A 17,129-nucleotide genomic window follows, 5' to 3' on the forward strand; every position below is an offset into this window, starting at 1 on the left:
GATTTAATTTGAAGTATGGGCCATATGCGGCAGGAGATGGGATATATCGGGAAAGAGCTGCTTGAACTGAAGAAGGATACAACATAACCTTGAATTGGAGGGATGTTGCCGCACATTTAATTGATGTCCACAAGGGGTGAATGGACTTGTGCAGCTAGAGAGTGAGCTCGAACTCGGGATAGGTTATTGGTGTCGTAGTGATTGTACCCTGTGCAGCAACGTTGGAAGATGTCGGGAAGTGATTTCCACAGGAGGGTTATCCCCGTGTGGGCAAGTTAGTGGTCGTGTGGTTAGCAAGGCTTCCGCGAAGAATTCTATGGGTTGTACAGCAAGAGATCGGTCGTGCGAATGCGGTTGATGATTCAATGTATAAAAGGGGTTTTGCAGAAAGATTTCGAGAATGTTGGCGGTTGATTGCGCAAGGTTATGCCAATAAGAGATAAAGAATCCCGGTGAATTCCAGAGTTGTGTAATAGTGGCTTCAAGCTAAGTGGGAGAGCCCCACTGCCTATGATTGGGTTGCATGGTTAACTACTTGCGAAGTTTCTGGTTATGAGCATATTGATGGGTTATTTCAGCTACGGGAAAAGAACATAAGTGGTAATTAGAGCAAAGGAATTATTAAAGGTGTGCTATCATTGGCCTTGTTGGCTCATGTTCAGATTTGGAAAGGATTCGAGATTTGTGCTTTGTATAGATGTGGGTTCCAAGGGAAGTGATTCTGCCAGGTGCTTCGTCGAAAGGGTATTCATGTGCTAGAAGATCCATGGAATTGATTATATTCGGGACCAAGTCAGAGCAGGTGGCTCTTAACAACGGTCCTAGTGGGTTCAGAAGGGCAAAGTGTGGTGCCTAATGATTTCGAGCCTATAGGTACGGTTAAGAATCAAGCTTGGTAGCAGCTTATGAGAAGGGGTATAGGATGTTCTATGATGTTTTAACTTGCAGTGTAGCAATTGGAAGGTACGAAATGGTTCGTGGGATTTGAGACAGCATGGTCTTGTGATTCAGGGTCACTCGGGATGAGTGCGGATGAAGTATGTAAGTGTTGAATGGAGTTATCATTGTTTCTATGGCAATCAAGGATAAATTGAAAGAAGAGCGATTGGTTAGCCATAGTCGAATTGGCATGTTGCTGGTAGTGATCAGTTTTTTCAGCGTGATCAAGTTATGCCAGTGATTTGTGACGGTGCGTGTGAGTCTTGTCGGCCGCCGTAGTTGGTGATATTCAGAAAGTATTCTACTGTTGTGGCCTGTTATGTGGAGGTGGGTCCCGGAAGGGCTATGTTGGTTTAGACCACTACTTAGAGATTTGCATATTCTACGGTCATGAGAATTCACCTGTGTGTTGCTATGGTCCTCCTGAAGTGAGTTAAGTGGAAAGTTTTATATGATGAAGTGTTAATCTAACAGTGGTTCCGAAGCTATGATGAGAAACGAGTTCTATCGTATATTGGCATGTTGCAGTGAGTGGTATGGAATTTAAAGTGAAGATCAAGGTAGCAGTTCGGTGTTGACAAGGATGTCACGAGCTCGGATGAACAGGAAAAGAGTTTCGATGTTTAAGGTAAGTTGGTATTGTCTTTAGCGTCACCTGAGATTGGTGTTTTGTGAAAAAGGCTTTGCATTCTAGTTAATGATTCTTGATCACTTTTCAGCGTTAGTGGGCCGGTGGTTTGGAGGTACGACCCAGTTATTTGTTATGGTAGGTTGTGGGAGCGTGTCCCACAGGGAGATTGTATAAGTGTGGCATGTATTCACTTGATTGATTGAAGATTTAAACCAAGTATGAAGGTTGTGATGGTGTCGCTAAATTGAGAATTTGATGCCGGGAGGGCACTCCGTTTATTGTGTTGTGGGCTGCGGAGGATTTACTCCGATTGTGATGGTTGTTCTTGTGTGTTATGAGAAAAGAGAAGTTAGTATGGACCTTTGAAAGGTTATTGGCCTAGTTTGGTACGACCAGGGTCGACTTGAGGTCAGTGGATGGATTTAAATGTAAATATGGGCGCTATATCAGGCCAGATGTGTTCATTTCAACACAGCGCTCCTTAATGGAAGAGTAGTCGGGGTGTTATTTTGTCGTCAACTTTTTCGTGTAATGATGTATTGCGCCGTACGAGTTATGAGATGGCTTGGTGAATTTCTTATGTGATGCGGTACTGCGTAGAGATAATGTTATATGAGCAGGATGGCTTTTGAGATTAAGATCGTATATCGCACCTCAGATGTGCTTGAGTGTTGTAGCTTATGGCGCTATATGTATCCCCAAGGATGGAATTATGCACTTAGCGTGCTTGTGACCGAAATTCGGTATTTTATTGTAATGAGCAATTTAGCTCGATGTGCACCTCCTTAGGTGAGTGTTATGTATGGATCGGCTGGCACGCCGTCATGGTTATGTTGTTTGGATCGGGTTGCGCGCCGCAGCGGTGTGATGCTGAGTACGGTTCCCCGTATCCGTTTTTATGTGTTTGGTTTCCTATTCTTGTGAGAAAAGCTCATATTAGTTGTGTGCCCGCGTCGCATGTATGATTCGCGAGCGGGGTATTTGTTTAATTAAGTTGACCACATCGCATGTATGATTGTCGAGCGGTGTAGTTGAATTTCCTTCTCAAAGTTTGCTTTCCTTTATATCGCGTTCGATATGGTAGCCTATTGGCACATTGTAGCATCATATGGGACTTTTGGTCATGTCTGGGGTGGCTTATTGCCTGAGCAGTTCGTACTGGGTGAGACGAGATCAATGGATTTAGGATCAGTAGAATCTGATTATATGAAGTATATTAAGGAGCTAAGACCATTATTTGGTTCAGGATGAGGTGATAGTTCCTGCCAGGAGTATAGACCCAATGAATTGTTGTTTCGGCAGTGGTTATGAATTTCTACACATCTTATCCGTCGTGTCGGTATTGTAAGAGTTGGAACGAGACCTATGTATGTCATGCGGTGCAATTGGAGCATCAGATTCGTGAAATTTCGACCAAATCGATCAGAGAATGTTATTGTGGCCCTATGAGTAAAATGGTGCAAGGTGTGAATTCAGCTAAGGTATGCAGTCACGTCTTGGTACTGCGTGTAGTGATTGATATGATGAGCGTATGTTGGAAGCAGGCCTGGCAAAGAATTTCGGATGTTGAAACTGGGCTCCAAGGCTTATTTGCCTAAATGGAAGAGGTTATCTTTATATTTGATCGGGCTGATGTACCCAACTGAGTTGTGGTAGCACGGGTAGGTGCACGAGGTATTAAGCAGTGATTCCAGACAACCCCAGCATAGTTCCTAGCACGTTTGAGGACGAACGTATGTTTAAGTGGGAGAGGATGTAACGATCCGACCGGTCGTTTTGAGCTCTAGCGCGTCGTTCAGCAGTCTGAGGCCATGAGCAGCTTCATTTCAGGTATTATAACTTGTATGCGTGGTCGGAATTGAATTTCAGGAAGTTCAGAGTTGATTTGGAAAGAGAATTCTCATTTCGAAAGCTTAAAGTTGAAAGAATTAACTAGGATTGGATTTTTGAGTAAACGGCCTTGGAATCGGGATTTGAAGGTTCCAGCAGGTTCGTATGATGATCTCGGACTTGGGCGTGTGCCCGGATAGGGTTTTGGATGACCCGGGAGCGTTTTGGCGCCTATTGTGGAAGTTAGTATTTTGGAAGAAATCTCATAAGCTTGGCTTGAAGTGCATATCATTGTTATCGATGTCCGTTTGGGATTCCGAGTCTGGGAGTAGCTCCGTATGGTGATTCTGGAGTTGGGAGCGTGATCGGAAGTGAATTCGGAGGTCCGTAGGTCATTTTGAAGTCATTTGGCTAAAGATAGAAATTTGAAGGTTTTTGAGAAGTTTGACCGGAAGTGGACTTTTTGATATCGGGGTTGAAATCTGATTCCGAAAGTTGGAGTAGGTCCGTAATGTCGAATATGACTTGTCTGCAAAATTTGAAGTCAATCGGACGTGATTTGATAGGTTTCGGCATCGAATATAGAAGTTTGAAATTTTAAAGTTCATTAAGCTTGGATTGGAGGTCGATTCATGATTTTAGCATTGTTTGATGTGATTTGAGGCCTCGAGCAAGTCCGTAATGTGTTTTGGGACTGGTTAGTATGATTGGTTGGGGTCCCGAGGGCCTCGGGTGGATTTCGGATGGTTAACGGATCGAATTCGGGTAAAAAGCTGCTGTTGGTTGCTGGTATCTGGTTTCCTTCTTCGCGAACGCGAAGAGGAAAGTGGGAGGCTGCTAGATTTGGCCTTCGCGAACGCGAAGAGGAAGTCGCGAACGCGAAAGGGTGGGCTGAGCTGCTACACGAACGCGGGGGAGAGATCGCGAACGCGTAGAAGGAAAATTGGGCCTGAGGTCAATTGCCTACGCGAACGCGAGGCCTTGTATGCGAACGCGAAGGTGCTGGGTAATTGGCCTTCGCGAACGCGGGTGACAGGCCGCGAACGCGAAGAAGGGCGGACCTGGGCTGGGCAGAATGTTTAAAATTGGGGTTTCAGTTCATTTCACCCATTTTTCTCTTGGCTTGGGCTATTTTTGGAGCTTTTGAAGAGGGGGTCCCGCCATTCATCATGAGGTAAGTAATTTATGCTAGTTTTGAGTTAAATACAAGGTTTATATATGGATTTAGACAAGGAAATTTGTAGAAAATTTGGGGTTTTGGTGGAAAGACCTAGAAATTTATATTCTTGGAATTTGGCCACGATTTTGGGTATGGAATTTAGAGAAAATTATATATTTGAGTTCGTGAAGCTACGGGTAAACCTATTCTTCGAAAATTTTGGAAATTCGGGCATGTGGGCCCGAGGGCATTTTTGTCAACTTTTCGATCGGGGTTAGGAATTGTTATAAATTGGATTTGTAATGAGCAATTGAGCTTATATTAATGAATTTGCGTAATTGTTGGCTAGCTTTGGAGCATTTAGCATCGATTCGAGTCTTCGGAAGGGCGTGGAATGCCGGTTATGGATCTTCGGGGCGAGGTGAGTCTCCTTTCTAACCTTGTAAGAGGGAATTGTCCCCATAGGTGAATTAACTGGTTATGTGCTCCTAATTGTGGGGGCTACGTACGCACGAGGTGACGAGAGTCTGTGCGTAGCTACTATTATGTTATTTGTCTCGGTAGTCTAGGACCCAAAAGCATGCTGTACTTGGAATATTTGTAATGTTGCTTACAGTTGAATTGCTTAAATCCTGTCGAATTGGTACATAAATTTCTAAAAGGATTAAACTTCATTTTCTTAAATCGTTAAAAGAGAATTGGCTTTTATTTGGGATAAATGTTCCCTGATAAATTCTTAATTTGCTATTTGAGCATATATTTCTATGTGTACCTGCGTCGCATGTAAGGTTCGCGAGCTGGATGATTGTTTGTTTAAATTTGACCGCGTCACATGTATGGTTCGCGAGCGGGGTAATAGACGCATCTATGGTTCGCGACGTTCGACCCTCGGCAGTGCACATTTTACATTTATGTCGGATCGGGCCATACGACCTCGACATGAGTTGCGCATGCTTGTATTGCTTGCCTGGAGATTTCTTGATATTGATATCTGCTCTCCCCGACTTGAGATAATTGTTAAGAAATGGATTACGAATCCGGAGGCTTTTATATAAAAAAAGGAACTTCTACCTGTTTCGTGGCTTATCTGAATTTACTGTTGTTAATAAATTCGTGAATCATCGCATTAATAATATATAATTATTGGACCACTAGTAAGTGTCTAAGTCGACCATCTCGTCTCTACTTCTTCGAGATTAGACGGGATACTCATTGAGTACATGTTGTTTTCCTACTCATACTACACTTCTGTGCATTTTTGTTGCACAGGCATATGTACCCCCAGTGGCCTACGGGGCATAGCAACATGGATGATGCTGGGACTAGGTGAGTTGCATTACTCGAGGCGGCCCGCAGCTAGTATAGTCCCTTCCAGTATATTGTATTTACTATCTGTCCATTTGTATTCCGGACGGATGTTGTATTGTATTATTTCTTAGAAATAGCTCATGCACTTGTGACACCGGGTTCTGGGGATGTCTATGGGTTTATTCCTAAATTTAAAATTGTCAAATGTTTCATCATTTATTCAGTAGAATTTATCACGTATTGTTTAAACGCATAAAAGGAGTGGTTTCGAAAATATTTAAAACGAGAATTTAATTAAGTATTATTGGTTGGCTTGCCTGACAGCGGTGTCCGGCGCCATCACGACCCTTAGTGGATTTTGGGTCGTGACAAAACAGTTACAAAATGAAATAGAAGAAAAATTCATTTTGAGTTCTTCCAAATTTCTCTCTCCAAATCCAACATGGTATGAGAGCATCTGCTCGACCTAGTTGATTTTCTCTACTGTTTTGCTACAAATTTCTTCTAGATCCTTTGATTCTCTACTCAAATTCATTGATATTCTTCAGAATTTTTCCTTGAAGTTGTTTTGATGGCAGTGATGGCGACTAAAATCGATCCAGATCATCCATATTTTTTGCATGCTTCTGATTCTCCTGGAATGTGTCTGATTTCTCCTCCTTTCGATAGAATTGGATATGGAGGCTGGAGAAAATCAATTTTGATTGCGTTATTTTCTAAAAACAAGCTAGGTTTTATTGACAACAGCTTGATCAGGCCTAAGGATGATTCACCAGATCTGAGATACTGGATAAGGTGTAATGACATGGTGTTTGCTTGGCTTCTGAATTCCCTTATTCCAGACATCAGGCCCAGTGTAATTCATTCTAAATCTGCGAGGATTCTGTGAAAACAACTTGAGGATAGGTATGGGCAATCAAACCTAGCACATTCATTTGATTTGCAAAAACAACTATAAGAAACAGTGCAAGGATCCTCCAACATTGCTACTTATTTTAACAAGATGAAAGCTATATGGGATGTAATAGAATTACTCGATGCAAGGACTGTATGCATTTGTGTTGATTGTAAGTGTGGAGCTAATGATAAAAATGATGCACTTTAAGAGAGACAGAAATTAGTTCAGTTTTTAATGGGGCTAAATGAGTCATAGACTAGTGTTAGGGAAAACATCATGGTGATGCATCCACCACCTAATATTGATAGGGCCTATTACTTACTCTTGCAAGAAGAAAGGCAAAAAGGGATACAGAACATGGGACATTATCCTAGTGAATCTGGTTCATTTGTTGTGTCGACACAGAGGTTTAATTCAACTCAAGTGAAGCCAACAAACTCTACAATGAATATTGGTGGTTATGGTTTTAGAAACACTCAAGACAACAGGAGAAACCTAAATTGCAACTATTGCAAAAAATCAGGCCATACAATCACAAGTGCTATAAACTTCATGGTTGTCCACAGAATTTCAAGCCAGGGTTCAAACAAAGAAGATTTCAGAATCCTATTCAAGGAAATGCAGTAACAACAGATGAAGGTTATGGTCAAGTTCAATCCCATGATATAGAAGCAACCATTGGTATAAAGCAGGAACAACTAACACAATTAATGGAACTACTTCAACAAGTTAAAGTTGGCCAGGAAGCTGTAACAAGTTGTGAAACCAATGTCAATGCTAATTGTGCTGGTACATGCTTGCCTATTCTTTCCTATTCACACAACAATCTTAGGAGTCATATTTGGATTCTTGACTCTGGTGCTTCAGAACACATGACCTTTGACTCTAGCATCATTGTTAACATCAAACCATTACCTAATCTTGTTAATGTTAACCTTCCTAATTCACAAAGAGTAAGAGTAACTCTATCAGGACAAGTTACTATATATCCAGATTTGACTTTACACAGAGTCCTCTATGTCCCAGATTTTAAGTTCAACCTGATTTCAGTTAACAAACTGTGCACTCAGTTCAAAGTTCTTCTTACCTTTGCTGAAACTTGTTGTTTGATACAGGGCCTTTCTTTGAGGAGGCCTCTGGTCCTTGGGGATGTCAAAGCTGGACTCTATCTTTCCCACTCAACTCACAAGCCTGCTGATTCCCTGCATACAAATAAAGCCGTTACACTTTCACATAACTCTTCTCAAACATATTGCACTTCCCATACTATGTCTAATTCTGTTAATATTGATAAAAATCTGTGGCATGTAAGGCTAGGACATTTACCCATTTCTATCATGAGATATATTTCTGTCTTACCATAATCTGCTATTTGTAAAGAAGATATTCCTTGTTCCATTTGCCCTATGGCTAGACAACACAGATTACCTTTTCCAGACAACACAAGTTCTACTTCTCATATTTTTGAACTTATTCACATTGATACCTGGGGTCCTTATAAGGAACCCACCTACAATGGCTTTAAGTATTTTCTTACTATTATTGATGACTTTAGTAGGGGTACTTGGACATACCTATTGAGTACCAAAAGTAATGCTTTCACTGTTCTCAAATCTTTCATATCTATGGTAGAAAGACAATTTGAAGTCAAAGTCAAGAAAGTTAGGTCTGGTATTGCCTTTGAGCTAGGAAGCAATATTGCTGCCATAGCTTATTTTTCTTCCAAAGGAATTATTCACCAAACCACCTGTGTTGGGACCCCTTAGGAAAATGGTATTGGTGAGAGAAAACACAAACATTTGATGGAAACCTGTAGGGCTCTTCTTTACCATTCCAAAGTACCTATTTGTTATTGGGGGGAATGTCTCCTTACTGCCACTTTCCTTATTAATAGATTTCCTACCAAACTTCTCCACTACAAGTCTCCGTATGAAATATTGTTCCACAAACCACCCGACTATACTTTTCTTAGGAGTTTTGGCTGCTTATGTTTTGCTTCTACTTTGCCTAATCTTAGAGGCAAACTTTATCCAAGGGCTGTCACTTGTGTGTTCCTTGGTTATCCTACTAGTAAGAAAGGATACAAGCTATTAAATTTAGCAAACAATAAGATCTTTGTCTCCAGAAATGTGATTTTTCATGAATCTATTTTTCCTTTTACACATCCTACCACTACCTTCTCTCAGTTATTTCCTATTTCTTCTAATATTGATTTTTCTACACCACAGTCTCTTATTTCTTCTGATTCCTCTATTCCTATTCGTACTACTGATTCTCCTAGTCCTGTTTCCTCTCCTATTTCACTCCCTACACCTGTTCCTAGTTCATCTTCTACACCATCTTCTATTCCTTCTACTTCTTCCACTGTTTCTCCTACCTCCGCATCTCCACTTGCTTCTCATTCTTCTATTCCTCCTGCTTCTTCTTCTGGTGTTTCTCATGATGTTTTGCGCAGATCTTTAAGAGAACACAATGCACCTAGTTATTTGTCTGACTATATCTGTGGAGCAGTGCACCTAAATGATGTCTCTCACTCTTGTTTTCTCTCACCTGATTCTCCTCCTACTATTTCATCCAATCTACTTTCTCCTCCTAATCAAAGCCTGTTAAACTCCTTACCTAATGTCCATGAGCTTTCTAGTTATTCTCAGGCAGCATTGGACCCTGGTTGGCAGGAAGCAATGTCCAAAGAGCTTGATGCCTTGAAGGCCAATGATACTTGGGAGGTAGTTCCATTACCAGTTGGGAGAAAAGCTTTACCTTGTAAGTGGGTTTACAAGGTTAAACTAAAATTTGATGGAAGTGTGGAAAGGCTCAAAGCTCGTTTGGTTATTCGAGGAGACACTCAACGAGAGGGGATTGATTTTACGGAGACTTTCTCTCCTGTGGTCAAAATGACCACTATTAGATGCATTCTTGCTATTGCTATCAAGAAGAATTGGGGCCTTTATCAATTGGATGTGAATAACGCTTTTCTACATGGGGATCTACATGAGGAAGTCTATATGAAATTTCCTGCAGGCCTAGACCCTCCTGCTCCTAACCTAGTTTGTCGTCTCAAGAAATATCTTTATGGTCATCGCCAAGCCTCTAGGCAGTGGTATGCCCGCTTGACTGCTGCTCTCAATTTCAAGGGTTTTACTCACTCTCTTAATGATTACTCTCTTTTTTACAAAAAGTGTGGTGATTCTGTTTCTCTGGTGGCTGTTTATGTGGACGACATTTTACTAACAGGAAACAATATTCAGGAACTGAATGATTTGAAACAATTCCTAGATCATGAGTTTAAAATTAAAGACTTGGGGAACTTATCTTATTTCCTGGGCATAGAAGTGCTTCGTGAGCCCTCTGGTCTGATTCTCTGCCAACGCAAGTTCACTCTTGAACTTCTCACTGAATTTGATTGTCTTGGTTTGTCCCCTGTCTCTTCTCCTTTGGATCCTTCTTCTAAGTTGCGTGCCGATGTTGGGGCTCCTCTTGCTGATCCTCTGCTCTATCGTCGTCTTTTGGGCAAACTCAATTTTTTAACTCACACTCGTCCTGACATCTCCTTTGTCGTTCAGCATCTTAGCCAATTCATGCAAGACCCTCGAGAGCCTCATTTTTCTGCTGCCCACCATTGTCTTCGTTATCTTCTTCGTGACCCTGGTTTGGGCCTCTTATGGCTGCTGATCCTTCTCTTGATTTGCTCGCTTTTTGCGACACTGATTGGGGTTCTTGTCCTGATAGTCGTCGTTCTGTTAGTGGGTTTTTTATCAGTTTGAGGGGCTGTCCTGTTTCTTGGAAGTCCAAGAAACAACCATCAGTCTCTTTGTCTTCCGTTGAGGCCGAGTACCGGTCAATGAGGCGTGTCGTTGCTAAACTGACCTGGCTTGTTCGCCTTCTTGACGACCTTTCTGTCATTCCCTCGTTACCGGTGTCACTCTGATAGTCAAGCTGCCATCTACATCGCCAAAAACCCCGTATTTCATGAGCGTGCCAAACATGTGGAACTTGATTGCCATTTTGTTTGGCAACAGTTCCAAGCGGGTCTCATCTCTCTCTCTTTTCTTCCCTCTCACCATCAACTCGCTGATCTCTTTACCAAGCCCCTTCCTGGGCCTCTTCATCGTGGTTTACTGGGCAAGTTGGGCGTGCTTTCTGCCCCCTCCAACTTGAGGGGGGGGGGGGGTGTTGCCGGTGACTCCTCATCAGACCCAAGATGAGATACAACAACAAAATGATAGAGAAGATAGGGCTTCTTCTAAATGAAAGGCCACGTTGGGCTACACTGGTTACATGCAGCTATTGGGCCTATTGGGCCTTCATAAGATTATTTCCTTTCTTTTATCACATGGGCTGTTCATAAGTATATAGTTAGAGTAGCTTGTAGTTACTTCTAGAACAGGGTAATTATGTAAATGTTCCTTCTTAGTCACGTGTGATAAGTGTAGATACAAGTAAGGAGGTTAGTTAGTTAGCTACTTGTATATATATTCATTTTCTATTTTGTAAACAGTTACAGAATGAAATAGAAGAAAAAATCATTTTGAGTTCTTCAAAATTTCTCTCTCCAAATCAACATAAATAAGGCGTAGATTGGATTTGAATGAGAAACTCGTTTCTTTCCAAAAGGTAAAGCCCAAAATACATTAAGGCTGCCCCATAGGGAGTTGGATTATATTAGACCAAAAGTCCAATAACCCGAGGCCTTACATAATACGAGATTGTCTTTAATCGAGTATGAAGTTTAAAGTCTTAAAGATGCTAATTTGACATATAAAATATATTGATAGAAATGAAAGAAAATATTAAAGTAGGGGTTGAAAAAGAGCAAACATCACATAAAAGTGAAGAGTGAATAGTTTAATCAAAGTTATGAAAATTGTAAAGAAAAGAAAACAGAATGGCGTCAAACATTTTGACACGTAAAATGTATAAAAAAGAATGCCATATAAATTGAAAGAAACTAGTGGAGTATTCTTTTAACAAATGAGTTGTCTAATTTAATAATTTTGCAAATAAAGCGCCTTATTGTATTGCAAATAAAGCGTCTCTAGTAGTTGATATTTGATTTATCGGTCTCTTCTTTTTGGTAATTAATAATTTTATTACCAAGTACGCTATGTGCAAATTATTGATATCTTTCATTATTGTCGTTGCTGCTATATTTTGTAACTAAACACTGCTCTTAACTGGTTGACGAGCCATATACGGGAACTTTACATAACTGTTACAGTTTAAAAGAAATATAACAAATTATTAACATGAAACACAGTATTACAATTGTGACAAGGAAATATTTATATTTATAGCACACAGTTCTATTAAAATGGGAATATTAAAAAACTCATATACAATTGAAAGAAAAAAATCCAAGAAAAGGTTAGGGAAAGAAAAAGGGCTTTTTTTCGCCTAACCTCCCGCCAGAAACTATTTATATTCGATAGCCAAAAAGTGTATAAAATTTGTATAATTTTTGTGTGTGTGTGTGTATATATGTGTATATATACATATACATATATATATCAAAAAATATACATTTTTCGGCTATTATTTTGAGAGCGGCTCTACAGTGTCATTTTCCCAAAGAAAAAAGACAATATACATATAATAATTACTTAGTCAAGTTAGAAGATGGAACCATGTTCATTGAAATTGAATACAAGAATTAAAACTTGACATTTAGTTAACACACACACACACACACACACACACACATATATATATATATATATATATATATATATATATATATATATATATGATTTACCTAATTGGCAAGAATTTTTATTATTACAAATGCGAAATGTTTTTAATTAAAATACAACAGAAGATCAAGAAATATGATCAAATAATTGAAGTTAACCAACAAAAAAAAAAGAAGAATTAAAATTCATCATGGTCAGAGGAGAAAGGAGGGAATTCAATCTTGGAACCACATCCTCGTCCATGTGGGAAAACTGGACAATCAATAAAATCAGATGCAGTTTTGTCCACACAGAGATAAACTTGGTAAATCTGGTGGTTTCCTTGTGTATCCACATTGCATTCTATGTAAGGGCTGTGTCCTACTCCTTCTTCTATTGCCTTTTTAATGTTTTCTAAAGTGTAATGTTCTCCATTCCTTGGTGTAATCCCTAGTAAACACAAAATAAAGTTAGAGCAGAAATATTCTAATATATTAAAATGAAGATTTAACTTATATACACATCGAGACTGTGAGAGTTTCAAGAATTTTTACACTGTCAATATTTTTTAACTTGTTGTAGCAAGTACTTAATTTGCATTATTTTTCAAATCATAACCTACTAAGTGACAAATTGACTAATGTAATATATTATAGATAATTACTTGTAATTATCTTTAAATAACCTGATAATGAAAAGTTATGTTGGACTCAAAAAAAAAAATATTTATACCATATTGACAAAAGAATTTAGCTTATATGCCTTGATCATAAAATACATTTACACTATCAAGGGTAAGTTTGGTTACTAGGGTTCTTTTTTCTTGATTCCCCTCCCTTTGGTTCCCTTTGATCCTTTTTGTTGGAGCTATTGCTTCTTTGGTGACTCAATCCAACGACCCTGAGGTTGTAGGCGAAGGGTGTGTTGACCATCTGAGCAATCCATTCTAGTATGTTACTAGGATTAGGATACTATTTCGGATATTAAAGTTGTGATTGCATTTATCCATTATTTGATTATTTATATTAGCTAATACCGGTTTAAATTTTATACCATAAAACTTGATATTATTTATCTCATATAGAATGTGAAATTATAATATGTTCATTGCATTGTAAATTCATTGTTGTACTATATAAGTTGCTTTATTTTTCAGGTTACTGATCTTATTTTACAGTGGTTACTAATTATCTTTATGCAACATTAACTAAGAGGAATTTTGCAGTTGGAAAATACACACACCTGCATTCTTAAGGTTTTGAAGAAGGTTGGATTTCTTCCTGAAGTCAAGAGCAGCTTGAAAATAAGCACGTTCACCAAGAGCTGAACAGGTTCCATGTTTTAGCCATTCATGACTCCAAAATCTTACACCATCGCTACTTGGGCAAGCCAATGATGGCCAATTCTTTTCCATTGTACTTATAAGATCTGAGATCTGCATGATATAATTTTTTGAAAAGAATTTATTATTTTACTGCATGCATTACTTGGTATACATTATTCTAAAGCAAAATATTGGATAAAATGACCAATGATCATGGGCGGAGCTATAAGGTAATATACAGCCGGGTTCAGCTGAACTCAATAACATTTGTCAAGATCCTATATTTGTATTAAAAAATTCATTAAACATGTACGGAAATTTAATTCAGAATCTAGTTACTAATATCTGATGTCGAAGTTCAAATCTTAGGTCCGTATTATAAAAAACAGTCGTAGAAGCAAAGGTAAAGTCCCACCATGTCTAACAGCCTAGAAACCAGACCTATTAAGCAAGTAGACATGGGTGCTAACTGCTAAGCAACAAACCTGTGAGCAAGAATATATACACTAACTTTTTATAAATTGAGTTACCGAATTACTTCATTTTTACTAGGTTAACATTTTAAAGAATTCATTTTTATGCACTGATAATAGAAAAGTTATTATACAAGCAGATTATTTATAAGGTAACTACATGTAAATTTCAATGATAAGTATTAGGAGTAATTGATATCTAATATCACATGTTAAAATTTACTGGTAATGAAAAAAATAGATTATGTCTGTATATAATTGAAATCTTTTTTTATTACATAATCATGGATAGAAATTTTAGTACAATGAAACAAAATCATTCCTTGGAAGCAACAATATGCCAGCCATGTACAAATACCTGAAACAAGATTGCTAAGCAAGGAAACGTGGAAAGCAAAAAGTACCAAATTATACTTTTTGTCAAAAGTAATAATGCCAATTCATCTTAAAATCAGCTAATTATTGGTCTTTTGAGTAGAAGATGTAATTTTTCACGACTCTAGCACAAGAAAAACACTACCTAACATCACAACCTGCATGCATGTTACTGCATATATATGATCTATTCTGAAATGTCATCATCATCCTATGTATAACTATTTTAAGTATTTTCCCCCTTTCATTTTATGTGTAGGTATTCTCCGTATTAAGTGAAAATACCTAAGTTTCGGTGCACAAAATTCTTCAAAATTATTAAAATAAAATTTACATAATTGAAAACTACGTACGTGAAAAGTACTACTAGTATAAGTCAGCATATATAATTAACTAATCAAAATATTTAATATAATAAGAGGAAATTGCAGTCATAGAAAAAAATTGATTGATTTCTCATATCATTAGAACAAGTCAATATAATTACCTAAAAAGAACTTAGTAGGAGTGTCTTTTATTTACTCAAGTGTCTAGGTCCATACATATCGTTAGAGCAATTTTTCTATATATGGAGATGACAATGAAAGACTCCATTTGTGCAAGTTGACGATGATATTGACATAAACCTAATAGTTTAAAGCAATTTGTGCTTGTACGTGACTACTTTAAAGCTAAAGCTGAAAAATGTGAGTACCTCAGATTCATCCAAAGAGCTTTCACTATCACAGTTTTGAGGCCATTTGCCATTTTCATAGTTTGGCCATAGACCATGGATGCTAAAATCTTCATCTGGTTTTCCAGTGGTGGGATAGCAGCAACTACGCCTTGTGTCACAATAAGATGCCGGCCACTGCATTAAAAAACAAAAACTTTTAGATGACCTGATAGTATAAAGTTTTATTTACACTGTCAGCTACGACGGTAGAATGTTATACTTGAGATTTGAACCTAGATGTAAGACGATTTTTTAACCCTTTTGCCAGGAATTCATTAGAATTGATCTTTTCTTATGGTAAGGGGATTCAACAGTTTATATATAATTAAAAGGTTCGGTTTTTACCTTGTGTACGGAGTATTATTTTTTCCGTACATAGCTTCAATGTATAGAAGTTAAAGTCCGACTACCGGGAGCGGAGGGAGAGTGTTACCTACGGGTTCGGACGAACTCAGTAGCTTTTTGCTTAGATATTGTATTTGTACTGAAAAATCTATATGTATAACTAACGAGCTATGGGCTCGATTGTGAATTCAGAACTCATAAACTTTAAATCCTGGCTCTGCCAACTACAAACCAAAGTTAGGGACTTACCTGTTGAACAAAGTAGAAGAAATCAAAGTCCTGTTGTGCAACACAAAGAACTAACAAGCATTGTACAACGAAAATCTTGATCAATAATGATTTTTGAGGTTTCATCATTTTCTAGCTTCCTCCTTCACTCAACTTTTGAAGTTGCTTCAAAGCTTTGTTGTTCTTTCTTTTAGGATGAGAAATGAAAAGAAAATATATTTTTGGTATTGTTAGAATTTGATAGTTGTAGATCAATTTATAGGCAAACAAAACACGTCGTGAAGGAATATCCTGATAAGTATATGCCAAGTATTTGTGTAGTATTTTATTTTCATTGTTGCGTGTTCAGCTTAAGCCCATGTGTCAATGTTAGTTGTCTATATCTTCGTATGCTTTAGTTTTGGAGATTACGCATTAACTAATTAATTAGCTTCTACTACTCGATATTCATAAACAATTGTTAAATTTTCTTTGGAGAACACACATATATATATATATATATATATATATACAACACTTGTGGTCCGATCCTTCCCCGAACTACGCGTATAGCGGGAGCTTAATGCACTGGGTTATTCTTGCGATAGCAGTCAAATAATATTCGGACAAACGATGTCATTATAAAGAGATTTGACTGTAATAGCTATAAAGCGGTCTCGTAATCTTTAAACCCTATGAATATTATAGAATATCAGTAGATCGAAAAGGAATCTTGCAATGAGAAAGAAGAAGTAAAGTGTTGTATTTTCTAGCTGGGAAGTTCAATTGGAAGTTAAGAAAGGAAACGTATGCCTTGAGCTACGTTTGACAGTCAGTAATAGCTTTTGTTTTTTCAAGCAAAAATAATTGCTAATTCATATTGACATTTAACTTAAAATTGAAACAACAACAACAATGTCTCAGTTCCAAAAAACGATTCGACTTGAGACATTCTTTCAAAATTGACCTTGATCGACTGTTGAGCTAAGATTAATTGTCATAAACTTAAAAGTCAAAGTGGTTCTTAAATTTACTTGAAAAATATGAGGTGTACTTCGACTTCGTTAATGTCAATAATGGACTAAGATTTACCAAAATGCAACTTCCCCCTTGATTTATTTATTTATATGGGTACACATAAGAAGATAAGGATGCTGGTTGACTTTACAGTCTCTCAACCTATGGAATTTATTTGCTAAAATTAAGATTATTAATGTCATAAACTGCCAAGAAATTGGAAAGATGTGGTTTTTGTA

The 17,129-nt window shown here is 38.1% G+C and overlaps 1 protein-coding gene across 1 annotated transcript; it reads right to left on the reverse strand.

Annotated features, from left to right (window-relative positions):
• Positions 1 to 12,512: 12,512 nt before the first annotated feature.
• LOC109242236 (intracellular ribonuclease LX) lies at positions 12,513 to 16,134 on the reverse strand. Its single transcript, XM_019409090.1, has 4 exons — positions 15,916 to 16,134; positions 15,301 to 15,456; positions 13,677 to 13,869; positions 12,513 to 12,884 (listed from the first exon to the last, which is right to left on the reverse strand). Exons 1-4 carry the CDS (start codon positions 16,021 to 16,023, stop codon positions 12,634 to 12,636), a joined length of 708 nt encoding a protein of 235 aa, XP_019264635.1. The 5' UTR covers positions 16,024 to 16,134; the 3' UTR covers positions 12,513 to 12,633.
• Positions 16,135 to 17,129: the final 995 nt, after the last annotated feature.

The sequence above is a fragment of the Nicotiana attenuata genome, unplaced genomic scaffold (assembly GCF_001879085.1).
Source record: "Nicotiana attenuata strain UT unplaced genomic scaffold, NIATTr2, whole genome shotgun sequence".
Classification (NCBI taxonomy): Eukaryota; Viridiplantae; Streptophyta; class Magnoliopsida; order Solanales; family Solanaceae; genus Nicotiana; species Nicotiana attenuata.